This window comes from Xyrauchen texanus, chromosome 7 (assembly GCF_025860055.1).
Source record: "Xyrauchen texanus isolate HMW12.3.18 chromosome 7, RBS_HiC_50CHRs, whole genome shotgun sequence".
NCBI classification, from domain to species: domain Eukaryota; kingdom Metazoa; phylum Chordata; class Actinopteri; order Cypriniformes; family Catostomidae; genus Xyrauchen; species Xyrauchen texanus.
In genome coordinates, this window is record NC_068282.1 from 38,965,561 (window position 1) to 38,981,396 (window position 15,836).

The following is a 15,836-nucleotide window of genomic DNA, read 5'->3' on the forward strand; positions in this document are numbered from 1 at the left end:
TTATCCTGCTGAAAGATGCCACTACCATCAGGGAATACCTCTGACATGAAAAGGTGTACCTGGTCTGCAACGATGTTTAGGTAGGTGGCAATTGACAAATTGAAGTCCACTTGAATGGCCAGACCCAGGGTTTCCCAGCAGAACATTGAGCACAGCATCATACTCCCTCCACCAGTTTGTCATCTTCCCAAAGTGCATCTTGGTGCCATCACTTCCCCAGGTAAAGGCGCACATGTACATGGCCGTCCACATGATGTTGTCCCATCGGACAAGGCAACCTTCTTCTACTGCTCCAAGGCTCGCGTGCCTATTGTAGGCACTTTCGACAGTGGACAGGAGTCAGGGCACTCTGATCGATCTGCGGCTACGTAGCTACATACGCAGCAGGGTGAGATGCACTGTGTGTTGTGACACATTCCTCAGGTAACCATCATTAGCATTTTATGTGACTTGTGACACAGTAGAACTTTGCCCTTATGCATCGATGAGCCTTGGGTGCCCAACACCATGTTGCTGGTTTGTGGTTTGTCCTTCCTCGGACAACTGTCTGTAGGTATTCACCACGGCTGACTGGGATCACCTCACAAGCCTTAACGTTTAAGATGATGCTCTGACCCAGTCTTCTGGCCATAACAATTTGGCCCTTGTCAAAGTCTCTCAGGTCTTTCCTCCCAATTTCTCCTGCATTCAACATGTTGACTAGAGAACTGATTGTTCACTTTCCATCTAATCTACCCAGACCTTGACATTTGGCCTTTTTAGCAGATGATCAACATTATTCGCTTCACCTGTGAATGGTCATAATGTTTTGGATCATCAGTGTATGTATTTAGAGATTTGACATAGTGCTCTCTTTTCGTTGAAGTTGAAGAGGTTGTATAATTCAAACTTTCTGATTTGATCAAACTGTTCTATTTGATTATTCTCACACCAGATACAGTACATGATTGTACTGAAATAGCAAAATATTTAAAACATTAAATGTTAAATATAATTTAGAAATGTGTCGAGTAATTTTATTTGTATAGTGCTTTTCACAAAACACATAATTTCAAAGCAGCTTTACAAAAAATTATTCTGTAACAAAAAAGCTGTAATGTCTGTAATGTCTTGGAGTCATCATTGTGTGGTTTGATGAAAACGTGATTGTAGATTATGCCTTTAAAAATGTCATGTTTAGCATTTTACTGGGTGGCTGATCTTGCACGATGACAAAATTGGTATATTAATTTTTAACTGACTATCTTATTATAAAGGCCATAAATTCATATTATATGATATACTGTATACATCGATAAAGATGCCATAAATAACTAACTACTCCTCAATTTCCTCAACCCCTACCCATATGTGCACACACAAAGTCAAGTTATTGTTCACAAATGCTGTCATAAATATCCATGTCAATCCCATTTTAACCCAGTAGTGGCCAGGGATAGATTTTATTGTTCAGAGTATATAAAACCCTGATACCTGTCTCCCAGGCCCTCAGAGTACAGCTCACTATGAATGTGTGTGTTTGAGTGTATGTCTAGAGTAAAGGATATTCTGTTTGAAAGGACTAGAAGGCAATCCCAGACAAATCAAAATGACAAATAAAATGATGGCAGGTGAGTGAACCTGGATGCTTGTGGACATGTTGGGATATGGAAATAAATGTAAAATAATAATAATAATACACACTTTTAAATTTGGTTTGATATTTATATCTGAATTTATAGTAAAGAGAGATTGGACGTGTGCATATTCCTTAATTCCCTAAATGCACAATAATCAGACACTTCAAATTGGGCATGAATTAATATCTTCCATCATTAAACAATTTCTAAAGTGGTACAAATCAGATTGATTAATTACATTTTGGAAACTATTTTGCAGACAAAGAAGAAGGAAATATGAAGAAGCCTAAGAAAAGGGTAAGATTATGTATGATCTGAACAGTTTATCACCGTAGAGCCATTATAGGTACACTAAGTGATTTATTTTGTTGTTGTTGTTTATTGCTAAACTTTTAAACAGAAAGAAATGAAAAATGTTATATCAGTCCCCAGCTGATCACCTTGGATGTTTGCCCATTTTCAAGTGACATTGCATCCTAGCATGTCCCAAAACATGTCAATTTTAAGTAGACAAATCAATAATTACAACAAGGACATTTTCCTTTCATCTTAATTCAGAAATAATGATTTATTCACAAGGAAATATTAGTTAGAAAAGGAGAAATTTACCCCCCTAAAACAGATCATCATTAATTTCTCATCAAAGTCGACAATGTTCCAAATTTCCCACACAGAGGATACTAATGTGAATGTGCAAACTGATAATTACAGTTTAAACTTGTAATTAGAAAGGAAATAGCCAATTCACAATGTTACAACTGTGTTAAAACTGTAATTGGCCTACTTTAAAGATCATCTGACCTGCCGAATATTTCAAATTTTATCTCAATAATCCCCTGTAGGCTATTTGGATGTTTTCATTCACAGAATAAATGATAAATGGTTACGAATAGTGCATTTTAACAATTGCATTGGAAGCTGACAACTTTTGTTCTTTCATGATGCTGCATCTGCCCCGCTTGGTGTCAGCAAACAGACAAAATAAGAGCACCCTTAAGTTTCCTACAGCACAAATATTTTAAGAAAATGATGTTTTGGAATCATTCCCTGTGTTTAATTATTTATCAAAAAGTAGGAAATATCTATAAAGATGTAAATAATTGGACTGTTTTTTTATGTTGAAAGGTGGAGTGCTGTGGATATCCTCTCAGTATATTTTTTATTGTGGTGAATGAGTTCTGCGAGCGTTTCTCCTACTATGGCATGAGAGGTGAGACAATGAATACCATGGCCCTAAAAAGCTATATATATATATATATATATATATATATATATATATATATATATATATATATATATAACATTTTGTACATAAAATATACATATTTTCTATTAATTTCCCAAAATTAAGACTGAAGTATTTGGACACTCTCTGGTAGTCAAGCTTTGTGAAATATGTCTATAGTGAATGTGATGAACTACATGGTTACATTTGCAAGGGCACCTGTGTGAACCTGAGGGGAACTGACATCTTTGAGACCAGTTGCTGAAAATTCATTGCAAAAATGGCTTAGAAAGTTTAAAGGAATAGTTCATCCAAAAATGAAAATTCTCTCATCATATACTCTATACTCTCATGCCATCCCAGATGTGTATGACTTTATTTCTTCTGTTGAAAACAAACAAAGATTTTCTTTTAAATATCTCAGCTATCTAGGTCCATAGAATGCAAGTGAATGGTGGCCAAAAAGCACAAAGGCAGCATTAAAATAATCCATATGACTCCAATGGTTACATTTATTCTTCAGAAGGGATATGATATGTGTGGGTGAGAAACAGATCAATATTTTAACCTATTCTACTATAAATTCTCCTCCCTGCCCAGTAGGTTGTGATATGCTCAAAGAATGTGAATCACCAAAAACAAAAAAAGAAGAAAGTGAAAGTGGAGATTTACAGTTAAAAAAAGGACTTAAGTATTGATCTGTTTCTAATCCATTTTTATGCAGTTGGCAGACAATTTTATACAAAGTGACTTACAATCCATTCAGTGTATACATTTGATCAGTTTTTGTGTTCTCTGGGAATTGAACCCATGATCTTGGAATTGGCTAGGGCCATGCTCTACCAGCTGAGCTTATCATATTACTTCTGAAGATATGGATTTAACCACTAGAGCAGGGGTGCCCACACTTTTTTGTGTGATGATCTACTTTGAAATGACCAACTCAATAAGATATACCAACTAAAAAAAACAGTTTTTAACAAATGCTTGTTGGGACTACTGCATGTATACCTACATGGAATTCATCTTCAAATTAATTTAAAAAAAGAAAATAATGTTCAATGTTCATATCATCCAGTTTTAACACTAAACCAAAAACACCTACAGCACAATAGATTACAATAGACAGGGCATTTACCTTATTCTGATGACTTCAGAATGGACTGAATGGAATCAGACAGTTTTGCATAATCAGGGCAGTAGCTGCTGGTAGCTAGTCTCAAACACTGCTAGCTTTGTAATTTCGCGCTCTGTTCTCAGAAGCCCTTGAAGGGTGCGAACCTAGTTGTCATGGCAACTGAATAAACAAAAATCTCGCCTGGTCAAAATTTACTCGTCAAGTCCAAGTCAGACAGAAAACTAAAAGAAGGAAAGACATTATATTTATTTTTTTAAAAATGTAACAAAAGCACATTTAAATTTTGTGCGATCTACCAGCATTGCCTTTGCGATCGACTGGTAGATCGCGATCGACGTATTGGGCACCCCTGTACTAGAGTCATATGGATTATTTTTATGCTGCCTTTATGGACCTTTAAAGTTCTCACCATCTTTCACTTGCATTTTATTTATCGATTTTTTTTCCCCTTTGGGTGAACTATCCCTTTAAATTTGTTCTTAGACAAGTTCTGGCATTGATATTATATATTTTGAATGCATGTTAATAAGGGAGTTCAGACCTGCTAAAGTGTGATCTACGTGTCCAAAAGTGTCCAACAAATTTTAGGGCCACTGTACACACATGAAATAATATGTAAAATTGTGTTTATTTCTTATGTTCAAGCACAAAAATCCACATAGACAAAGCTGACTCTTATTTTTTCACATTCATTCTGACCCCTTGATCTCCCTCTTTCTGTCTTCTGTACCATTCATCATTATCAAACATCTATGTTTTTCACTGCTTGTCTAACTGACTCCCCAATCCCTCTTGCTCTGCTTCTTTTCTGTTGCAGCTGTGTTGGTGCTGTACTTCAGGTACTTTCTTCACTGGGATGATGATTTTGCCACCACCATCTACCACACGTTTGTAGCTCTGTGCTATCTAACACCCATACTGGGGGCCATAATCGCTGACTCATGGCTGGGCAAGTTCAAGTGAGTGGTCGAGATGACCCAGTGTTCGTCACACACAGTTGTACATGTACCCCTGGTTGAGACTCACTGATATTGAGTTATTTTGGAATTACATACTACTACTACTGTAGGAATTCTGTATTCAGTGCTTACTGTAACCATAGTCAAAGAGTTTTTGATGTCTATTGGAATTCATGTTCATATATAAAACCAACCATTTCTGCAGGACTATCACATACCTATCCATAGTGTACACCATTGGTCAGGTGGTCATGGCTATCGGCGCCATCCATGACATCACAGACTACGATAAAAATGGCACTCCAGATAAAATGGCTCTACATGTGTGAGTAATTTCGTGCAAGATTATCATACATGTGAATGTACGGCAAATAACCTGATTAATAAAAACATCATGCTTGCACTCTATTAGGTGCTGCATAGTAAAACTAATATTTTAAACATCTGTATTTACTTATATTGTTATTGTGTGATGTATAACTTTATTTGACTGAGCTTTGGCGAGAATTTTAATTCCCTTTCTTTTGTTTTAGTGCCTTGTCTATGCTGGGGCTCATTCTTATTGCCTTGGGAACAGGTGGGATTAAACCCTGTGTGGCAGCGTTTGGAGGGGATCAGTTTGAAGATCATCAGGCACGTGGACCCCTATACACACATATAGACACACATGCAACATAAGAGCACTATGCACATCTACAGTACATACAAGCACAAATGCAGACAGCTGAAAACAGAAATGCTCTTAAATTCTTTGGTAAAGTATGTTACATTTACACGTACAATAAATAACATCATGTCCCTTTACTGTTGCCTGAATTGAACTCCTGTCGGATACCACGTACTGTATATGCTGATAACTCTCTTAATTAACAGTTCTGATTCAATCAGTGCTCAAGGTGAAGTGTCTGATACAGAGTTTTAGAGATAAACAAACAAAGATAAATAAACTGATCCTTCACCCCTGCCTGCCACAAACATGAGGTCTAAAGTATAAAGGTCAAAATATGAATCCTATGACACCCTGACTTTAAAAGATGAATCAGCATTCTGCAGATTTACATTTTCACACACACGCACACATTTTTGGCATATTGTGTCCTTTTCACACTCTAAACAAGTGCTACCACACATTATTAGCCTAAAAATAAAAAGTTACGTTTAGTTTAGACAAACAGTGTGTGTGTGTGTGTGTGTGTGTGTGTGTGTGTGTGTGTGTGTGTGTGTGTGTGAGAGAGAGAGAGAGAGCTTTGCTAAAGGGATGATAACATGTTTGGAATTAATTTTGTATGTATGCATTTATGTTGCAGGAGAAACAAAGAAGTACTTTCTTCTCCATTTTCTATCTGTCCATAAATGCTGGCAGTCTTCTCTCCACTCTCATCACACCAATTCTGAGAGGTGTGTATTTTGTTCATTTGTTTCAATTATAATGATACCTTTTACATCTGTAGTTAAATTGGTAAATACATGGTATATTATTGAAACAGTTACGAACGATCTCTGTCATTGTTTAAGTGTGTTTTTATTGTGTTCTTCAGCTCAGGAGTGTGGTATCCACACTCAGCAGAAATGTTACCCACTGGCTTTCGGAGTCCCGGCGGCTCTCATGGTGGTTGCCCTCAGTGAGTGTTTTGAGTCAGTTAAAGCGGTTCACTTTCTTTCTTAATACATGTGCTATACCCTTTATTAACTGTCTTTAAAAGAGATTTCACTCTCCTCTCTGCAGTTGTGTTCATCGTAGGGAAAGGCATGTACGTCATAGATAAACCTAAGGGAAACGTGCTGATGAAAGTCATGAAATGCATTGGAGTAAGAACACACACAAATATCACTATATTATAAACATTACAAGTGTACTACTAGTGTTTTCAAGGCAACACAACATAGTGTTGAAGTTTTGGGTAAAATGATTGAGAGAGATTGAATTGCAATCCCTAATTTAACTTCACTTTCCAGTGATAAAGCATATTACCTGGATATTTGATAGACCAATTGAATACTGTTTACATACGGTAGTATTATAATAATGCAATGTTGAGAGATAATTAATAAATATCACATGAGCACAGTTACCTTCATACAGTAGTTCAACAAACAAGTAAATAAGTAAGAGATAGTGTACAAACCTGGATGCACCGTCAGGGTTTATTTTGCGGTAACAACTGTACGACTGTACATTATCCCGCTTATTACATGGCTACAAGCCAAATAATGGACATAAAATAATGATTTGCATTGAAATTATTTAATTATGTGAGAAGAAAGAAATTGCTGAAATTACAGCTGAATTCCACCTCTGGTTTGCCTCGGAGTTCTGTTGGTGATTATTTTGTGAAAATGACCCTCTGACCAAGGCCGTAGATTGAACATTTACATGTTTCCATTGATCATGGTATGAATATTGGGGGAGTTGTACACCCCCAATCCCTTCTGGTATCTACGCCCCTGCCTCCGACTCTCAATATAAACCTTAAAACAAAACTACTTACCATAAAAATAAAGAAATGGGCATGAAATACTGATTTGCGTTGAAATGATGTTATTATACGAGAAGAAAGAATCGAAGAACCGCTGACTTTCGTCTCCGGTTAGCATAGGAGTTCTGATGATGTTTACTTTGTAAATGACCATGACTGTTCAATATCCATCTTATTACAAGACTATTTGCCAAATTCATTGACATGAAACATTGATTTGTGTTTAAATTATTAATTAGTTTACTTGTAAAGATCGCACCTTGATCTGAGAAGTAGGAACCCGGCCGGTCTGCTATTTCTTAATCCCCGGATTGTGCGGTTGTCAGTTTGTGCAGTTTTTCTCCACAAGTGAAAACAGTTCCAAACGAAAACAAAGCCTTAAATACAACTCCAGTCTCTGCTTGTGTTTCATTTGTACATACATTTTTGAACGAATATTTTACGTGAACGAAACATTCGAGTTCACTTCCATTATTTCGGTTGTGAGCTACTCGGTGCTTTAAAACAAATAGTTGAGTCAGTAACTCAGTGATTCACTCATAACAAAAAAGACGCTCCTTGTGTTGCCACCTGCTGGCGATATCGTGCGACTACACTTGTATTAATTCGTATAAGTTTCACTACTGCCAATGACATTGCTGTACATCGTTTCCATCTAATATGCGTCAATTACTTGCTTCTGTTACACACAACATATTCCTATCACGTTTACACACTCCACTGATAGGTTAGGTTTAGATAGGTGGTTTGGGAAAGGACATAATATTAAGAAGCATGTCCTTAATGCCTCGTGTGCGAAGCATTACACATCCAGCCATTTGCACGTGATGAAATAGTACGAAATCATACGAAATAGCAACTCCTAAAATTTGCACGAGATTGTGTTGTATCTATAGAAATATAGCTGTTCAGGTTGTAGTCTAAAAACATGAAAGTCAATGAGCATTTTCAAGCCATGGGTTCCCTCTGGATTTTCCAATAGGTTTTTATAACCATAGTTTTGAACGTATTAAAAAAAGGTATGTGGTAAACATTACTTAAAGATACCTGGACGTTTTTTTCTATGACATAAATTAGGCACAGTCATACCCCAAACGTGAATTTTGAAGCCGCACTGCTTTTGAAAAAATTATTTTGCTATTAAGTTGCTTATTAAGAACAACTGCCGTTTTCCGTTATGTCAGGCACATTCACTTCTATGCTTGTGATGTTTGTAGTCCTTATCTAGCAACATGTTAGCAACATATATTTTTTCTAGTAAACCTCCATGCTTTCAGACTAAACTGATTATTTCTGGCTTTTCTTTTCTGCAGTTTGCAATTAAGAACCGTTTCAAGCACCGCAGTAAGAATTACCCAAAGAAAGAGCACTGGATGGACTGGGCCGAAGATAAATATGATGTATACTACACACAAATAATAACAGTTTTTCTCAATCGCTTTTGCAATTTTTTTTTAACAGTCTCAACATTCTCTAAACAGTAAGTGCAGTTGTCACAAATGTTTTATGGGACGTCACAACTCTATTCCATGTCTACAAAATGCAGTAACTCACCCAAAACATTGCTTCACCCATGCTTCAAAACCTGGTTAATATGTCAGTAAATTGGCCAATGCAATTTATTTATTTTTTGGCATCGTGTGAGCCGTACTGGTCAAAATGTTGAGATGTTTTTTCACCATGGCAGTCAACCCTGGAAATCTTTGCTACATACAAATTTTATTTTTGTTCTACTTTTTTGTTGACACTGACTGCTTACTGTACTATACAAGAATGCCAATTTTTGTCTAGCTGAATGCTATTTTGTATCACACTGAGCTTTTTAGACAACGATTTAAACAGTTGGTAAAAGTTTACTGGTAAAAGTCAATACTGTACAATACCGTAGTACACAGAAAAAGGATATGCACATTAGTATGTATACAGTAAAAAAGTTTTTGTAGCAATATGTTACATCTAAACAGAAAATTCACATTTGCATGTCCATTTTACACATTTCTTACAAGTAAAATCAGATAAAGTGGACAGAAAATTTACATAAAATGAAAAAACAAAACAAAAAAACAGAACAATGAAAAACATTCCAAGTCATAGATATTTATGGAATATACATGTTTGTGTGACAGATTTTGATAATTTAATGGATCATTTTGTATGTAATCACATGATGTAAGAAAGTTTAGAAGTTGTGAATAGCATGACAATTTCACTGAGAATCAACTCATCAGGTTTGATCAGCAAGTTATTGTGTCAGTTGTACTTACTCTTTTGCACATGTGCTAAAACACGTGCAATTTGTTATTAATTAATTAATGAATAAGAAAGTTATTCATTAATAATGAATAAGAAATTCAAATCTGTTGTGAACAAGAAACTAATTGTTCAGAGATTTGAACTTATTTTTTTTCTCATTGAGAATTGAGCCAAAGCGATTAAGAAAATCTATCTAATCAAAATATACAAAATTCATGCAAGAGCATGCATGAAAAAATGGACAGGCAGATCTTCACTGATATAATGAGACAGAACACAATCACTCTTACTCTCTTTGCAGAAACTCCTGATTGCTCAAGTGAAGATGGTATTGAAGGTTTTGTTTCTCTACATTCCGCTGCCAATGTTCTGGGCTTTATTTGACCAACAGGTCAGTATCATGTCACAAAGTCATCCACAAACTACTGAAGTAGGCACTGACAAACACAATCACTTAAGACTTTAAGTCTGTATTTTTCAAAGCTTGTTTTTGTGTTTTTTTTCTAGGGTTCCCGCTGGACTCTCCAGGCCACCACTATGGATGGTGACTTTGTAAGTTAGGGAATGGAAAAAAAGTGCATTTCAGTTTTAAAGCTGAAGTGTGGCATTTCTGTGCCACTATTGTCATCAACCTTAATTGCAAAATTAACTATTGTTTAATGAGCACTTCGTCTGCGCTTGTTTTGCTCAGTCCAGCTATAATTGTCTCTTTCTCTCACATCGCAGGGAGCATTTATCATTCAGCCAGATCAAATGCAGGTGAGTCTGATTTGTTTCATGTGTCTACAACTGTATTTTACAATTAATGCACCATTTAAACAACATAATATGTGATCAGATAAATTATAATATTGTTCTTACAGTGCATGTCTCAATGTGCTTTTTTGCAGACCGTGAACCCAATTCTGATTGTGATTATGGTGCCCGTTGTGGACAATGTAGTGTACCCACTTGTCAAAAAATGCCATCTTAACTTCACGTAAGTTTGGTTGGCTAACTGATATTAAAGCTGTTCCAAAATTTTAACTGGGGCCAGCCTTGCTGATTTAAATCCCATCTATTTTGAGACCCAAAATATAGTTTGACTGTGTGTTTGCATATGTGTGTGATGACTTTCCAGGCCCCTACGGAAGATAACTGTGGGTATGCTGTTGGCTGCGTTAGCATTTGTGGCTGCTGCACTTTTGCAGATTCAAATTGATGTGAGTAACACACAAAGATGAACTGTAGTTTTGATGTTGATCATGCCTTAAATGTCTTAAAGCTCCTAATGAACAGCTTTACCTTAACATCTTTAAACCCCCAGGTGACTGGCAAGAAAAAAACTCTGTAATATGTTTAAGTAGTGGAGAGAAAAAAAAAACAACCTGGGCCCTGTGTTTATTGGCACTTCTTTTAATACTCGATTTACAGGATGTACTTAGCAAGTGTATCTGAAATTTCTCAACACTGCAGTTGATGGATGTTCTCAGAAGAGAAAATGATTTGCAGTGTACATTTGTAACTTTCGGTCCTTTCTTAAAATTGAACAGAACTCGCTGCCCAGCTTCCCATCCCCCTCTGAAACACAAGTCAAGTACCTGAACATGCAGAATAGCAATCTGCCAGTTGCAGTGGATGAACAAGAACCATTTGTTGTGCCTGGATTTCAGGCAAGTACACACCATGGCAAAGCAAAAAGTTGAAACATTTTTCCATTTTCAAAAGAATCTGTAAACAAGCGTATACAAATAAAAATGTACATGTATACAATTACTATATTTTCATTAACTAAAGAACTAAATGTAAGCTGTACATAAACATCTTACAAACACACTTTTAAGTCCTCTTGCTCCCCCCAGACCTCAGAATATATGACTTACAAGAAAGATTTCTTTACTATCACTGTTAACGGAGGAAACGCTGTTACTGCTAAGTTCAGGAAAGGATCCAGACACACTGTTTCAATGAATGCTTCTGGAATCCACACGATTGTAAGTGCTAAATTCATTTAGTAAATCTTGATACTGCCTTCAATACGTTTGTTTTTTTAAATGTCTCCGTTTACTTTGTGTTTCTGATGACACATTAAATTAACTTTTATGGAGTGATGTTATCAGGATGCAGTGGTTACTCTCATATTTATTTTTGTTCAAAGCTTGAAGATTTGACCGAAAAACCACTGGATGGTAATAATGCTATTAGGTTAGTGAAATTCTAAAGGATTGTTCGTAAACTTTGTTATTCTAAGATTCCTTTCTTTTATTCCATTCTGAATCTTCTACCATTTTAGCTGGAAATAGAGGACTTTCAGTAACAACAATTATATTTCTTAGGTTTTCAAATGCCAAACAGGAAAAACTAAACATCACATCAAAGACTTTCACACTGGATTTTATCTCTCAGAGTGAAACATCAAACTACTCCTTGGTTGCTCAGGGCAAGTACGTGCTGTTGTGGTGATCTATGTATTGTATGTGAATGCCCATTAAGGAATCATGAGCTATAACTGATCAAATACTGTACATGATGGAGCCAACATAATCCCTTTTTCCACAGGGGCGATATACATTTATTTAAACTATTTTCACTAAAATAAATAAAACATTAAAATACTATATGTTAATGGTACTCAAATTCCCTTTACCCTTTGAAAATTTTCATCCAGTTCTCCAAATATGTGTCTCAAATATAAAGCAAATTTCATGAAACAACAGACCAGATAGTCTTGAAAAACTGCATTCATTTGCTGATTTTGTGTCGCCTTTCCCCAGAACCCTCTTCACTATTAGAAATGAGAATGGAGATTCATGCATCTACACCATGGAGCTTGGTTTTGGTAGTGCCTACACGGTCTTGATCCCCAGCAACTTCACTTTTGCAGAAAATGTAGGTTTCAATATCACAATCACAGTAGGCACACATAGTCCCTTCGCTACTTAATTATAGAAAACCCAGACTCAAAACTCACATTAGAGACCCCATGAAATATATACATACATGAAATTTCACTTTCATTTCGCTTATTTATATACTAGTGTACTTACAATAGTTGACAAATAAGGGGCTGTTCAGGCCGAATGATTCTTGTGCTAAAAAAAAGATAGACAGCACAACGAATGGAACAGAATGTCTCGATATGTGCTTTTAAAAGTTGCAGTTCTTCATAACCTGACATAGCATCTAAAAAAATGCAGCAATCAAAGATGTCCATCTAGTGCATGTTCACATAGAAAAACAATGGAAGAACAGCAGTTTCACATAAAGACATGTTTGGTGTGAACAGCCCCTAAGGATAAAAAAAAAAAAATCATGACTTGCACAACTTCTAGAATAAGAATGTTCCTCCAAACCCTATATGTAATGGCCAAACTTCAATTTCAATAGAAAATTTAAACATACTACACCCCTCAATTAATTTCATGAGGTCTTAAAGGAATATTCAGGCTTCAATACAAGTTCAGTTTAATCGACAGCATTTGTGTCATAATGTTGATTACACACAAACAATTATTTCGACTCGTACTTACTTTACTTTAAAAAAAGCACAAATCTGTTACAGTGATACACTTGCAATGGAGGTGAATGAGGCAGTCCATATGTTAAAATACTATTTCAAAAGTATTGCCACAAGACATAAACAATGTGTGTTAACATGATTTTAGTGTTAAAAAATCGCTTACTAACATTTTTTATGTGAAGTTATAGCCAATTTTTACAACTTCGTTGTCATGACGATTTAGTGTCAACAAACTCTAAAAGGACTGTAAAAATGATGATATAAACAACTTTACAGCTCAAATAATACGAGATTTAAAAGGAGAATTAATGCAAGAGCATTTATAAAGGCTTCACATTTCAGTCTTTAAACCCTCCATTTTAAGTGCCTCGATCGCTGTAACTTTGATTTTTGCTTTTGTTAAAGAAAAGGAGGGATGAGTAAGAATTATTTTTTGTGTGTAATCAACATGATGCCTTTCAAATGCTGTCGATTAAGCTTAACTTGTATTGAATCCTGAATATTCCTTTAAAGTCAATGTCAGTTTACAGAAAATGAATTTACTTGAATAATGAATATTGCGGGTAGTCAAAGCAAATCCACATTTGTTGGTCATCTAGCTGAAATCACAAAGCACATTATTTGGGTGTGTTGCAGTGCGCAGACTACATTATACCAATAGAGGATATACAGCGCAACAGCATACACATGGCCTGGCAGATCATCCAGTACTTTGTGTTGACATGCGGAGAAGTGGTCTTCTCTGTCACTGGCCTGGACTTCTCCTATTCACAGGTTTGGGTCGCTGTCTTTGGATTTGGACACATTTGAGTGTTTATTTTAGTGTCTCAGAATTTCACTTTTACCTTATAGGCACCGAGCAACATGAAGGCAGTTCTTCAAGCTGGTTGGCTGTTTACTGTCGCTGTGGGCAACATCATTGTGCTCATCGTGGCTGAGGCAGGAGCACTTCCAGAACAGGTATGCCACTGGAACTTCTGTTCTTATTTAACAAGATCCATCTCAAGCCTTGTTTACACCTGGTATCAACATCTTTCTCGGTGATCTGCTCACAGGGGGTCAGCCGAGAGAAATTACAAATTATTTGGACACGTTTATGTATTTACCGCTGACCATTTGTGACCACATCACCCAAGATTGATGTTAATACCAGTCCTAAAGAAAGTCTCAGTTAATAAGTGCATGTGTTTGCTGTTTAACAGTGGACAGAATACCTGCTGTTCTCCTCACTCCTTGTGGCCGTGAGTATCGTCTTTTCCATCATGGCTTACTTCTACACCTACATTGACCCGGCGGAGATCGAGGCTCAATTTTTAGAGCACGAGCCAGAATACAAGAAGAAAGCACTTGAGATGACAATGCAAGACCCTGTTTCAAGGTCAAACAGCAAGAAGTCAGAGGGCAAACAGACGAAGATCTAGATCCTTCACTTCATCCTGCTGTAATGGTATTAAAAGTGTTGGTATCTGTTTCCCTGAACTGCTGATCAAAGAGTTTGATTTGCCATTATCTTAACATGTTTTGGCTCATAAAGTCATTATGGTTGAAAAGCTTATCCTAAATCAGCCCAAAAATAAATTCCAAGAAAAGTCAAAATCTACACAGAATGATGTGTTTAGGATGGCTGACAGGGTCAATGGGTTTGCTGGTTTCAATTAACATAAAGCTAACATACGTAAATGTTAAGTTTAATGTTAAATTGGTAATGTGGCACTCTCAGATGTGTTGGTGACTTTGCAGGTGGTTGTATTTATTAATGTATTAAGTTACTATCAATTAGTAAATGAATAGAAACAAGTGTTGCCTTTTTAGGGGGAAAAGCAGACAATGCAATGTACCACTGCCATGGAAAACAATAAAACTGCAGACTGAATTGAAGACAAACAATTTTAAGTGGAAATGCAACAAATTGCTATTAAATTCCTTCTTTTATGCTAATCAAGCCACACTTGTTTCGGTAATCGTGTATTGGACCTTTCAGAAAAAGTCTAAAGTGATATAACGTGTCTTTAATAGACATTCATCTATTATAAGTAATGGGTAAGACATGGTACTGTGAAGAGTTTTAGTAAATGGGATATTCCGTGTTCAATACAAGTTAAGCTCAGTCGACAGCATTTGTGGCATAATGCTGATTACCAAAAATATATTTTGACTACATTGCTTAATAACATTTTCTGTGTAAAGTTATAGCCAATTTTGTCGCCATGACGATGTAATGTCACCAAACCCTAAAATGACTGTAAAAATTATGATTTAAACACATTTACAGCTCAAGTAATACATGAGTTTTAACAGAAGAATCAATGTAAATGCTTTTATAAAATTACAAGTTTCACATTTCTGCCTTTAAACCCTCCAAAAATTGGCCCCATTCACTTCCATTGTAAATGCCTCACCGTAACTTGCATATATTTTTGTGGTTATCGATATTATGCCACTAATGCTGTCAGTTGAGCTTAACCTGTATTGAACTCAGAATATTCCTTTAATGCTGTTTTTTTGTGGACTAGATTTGAATGATTTGGGGTTACTCTAAGGAACTGCCAAATAACTATTTTATGTACATTCAGTGTTGTCATGTATGTATATTTGGATTATTGTATTTTTTTTTTCTTCATAATATTGACATAAGCCTTCTAACTGTTTTGGGTGCAATAGGTTAT

The 15,836-nt window shown here is 36.0% G+C and overlaps 1 protein-coding gene across 1 annotated transcript; it reads left to right on the top strand.

Annotated features, from left to right (window-relative positions):
• The first annotated feature begins 1,566 nt into the window (after nt 1-1,566).
• On the top strand, nt 1,567-14,591 carry slc15a1b (solute carrier family 15 member 1b). The gene is made up of 23 exons (XM_052130283.1): nt 1,567-1,610; nt 1,879-1,916; nt 2,745-2,829; nt 4,800-4,941; nt 5,147-5,266; nt 5,475-5,574; nt 6,249-6,339; nt 6,480-6,563; nt 6,668-6,750; nt 8,732-8,818; nt 9,973-10,062; nt 10,179-10,223; nt 10,398-10,430; nt 10,562-10,650; nt 10,792-10,873; nt 11,204-11,328; nt 11,515-11,644; nt 11,809-11,855; nt 11,987-12,094; nt 12,425-12,539; nt 13,807-13,944; nt 14,023-14,130; nt 14,373-14,591. Exons 1-23 carry the CDS (start codon nt 1,589-1,591, stop codon nt 14,589-14,591), a joined length of 2,181 nt encoding a protein of 726 aa, XP_051986243.1. The 5' UTR covers nt 1,567-1,588.
• Nucleotides 14,592-15,836: the final 1,245 nt, after the last annotated feature.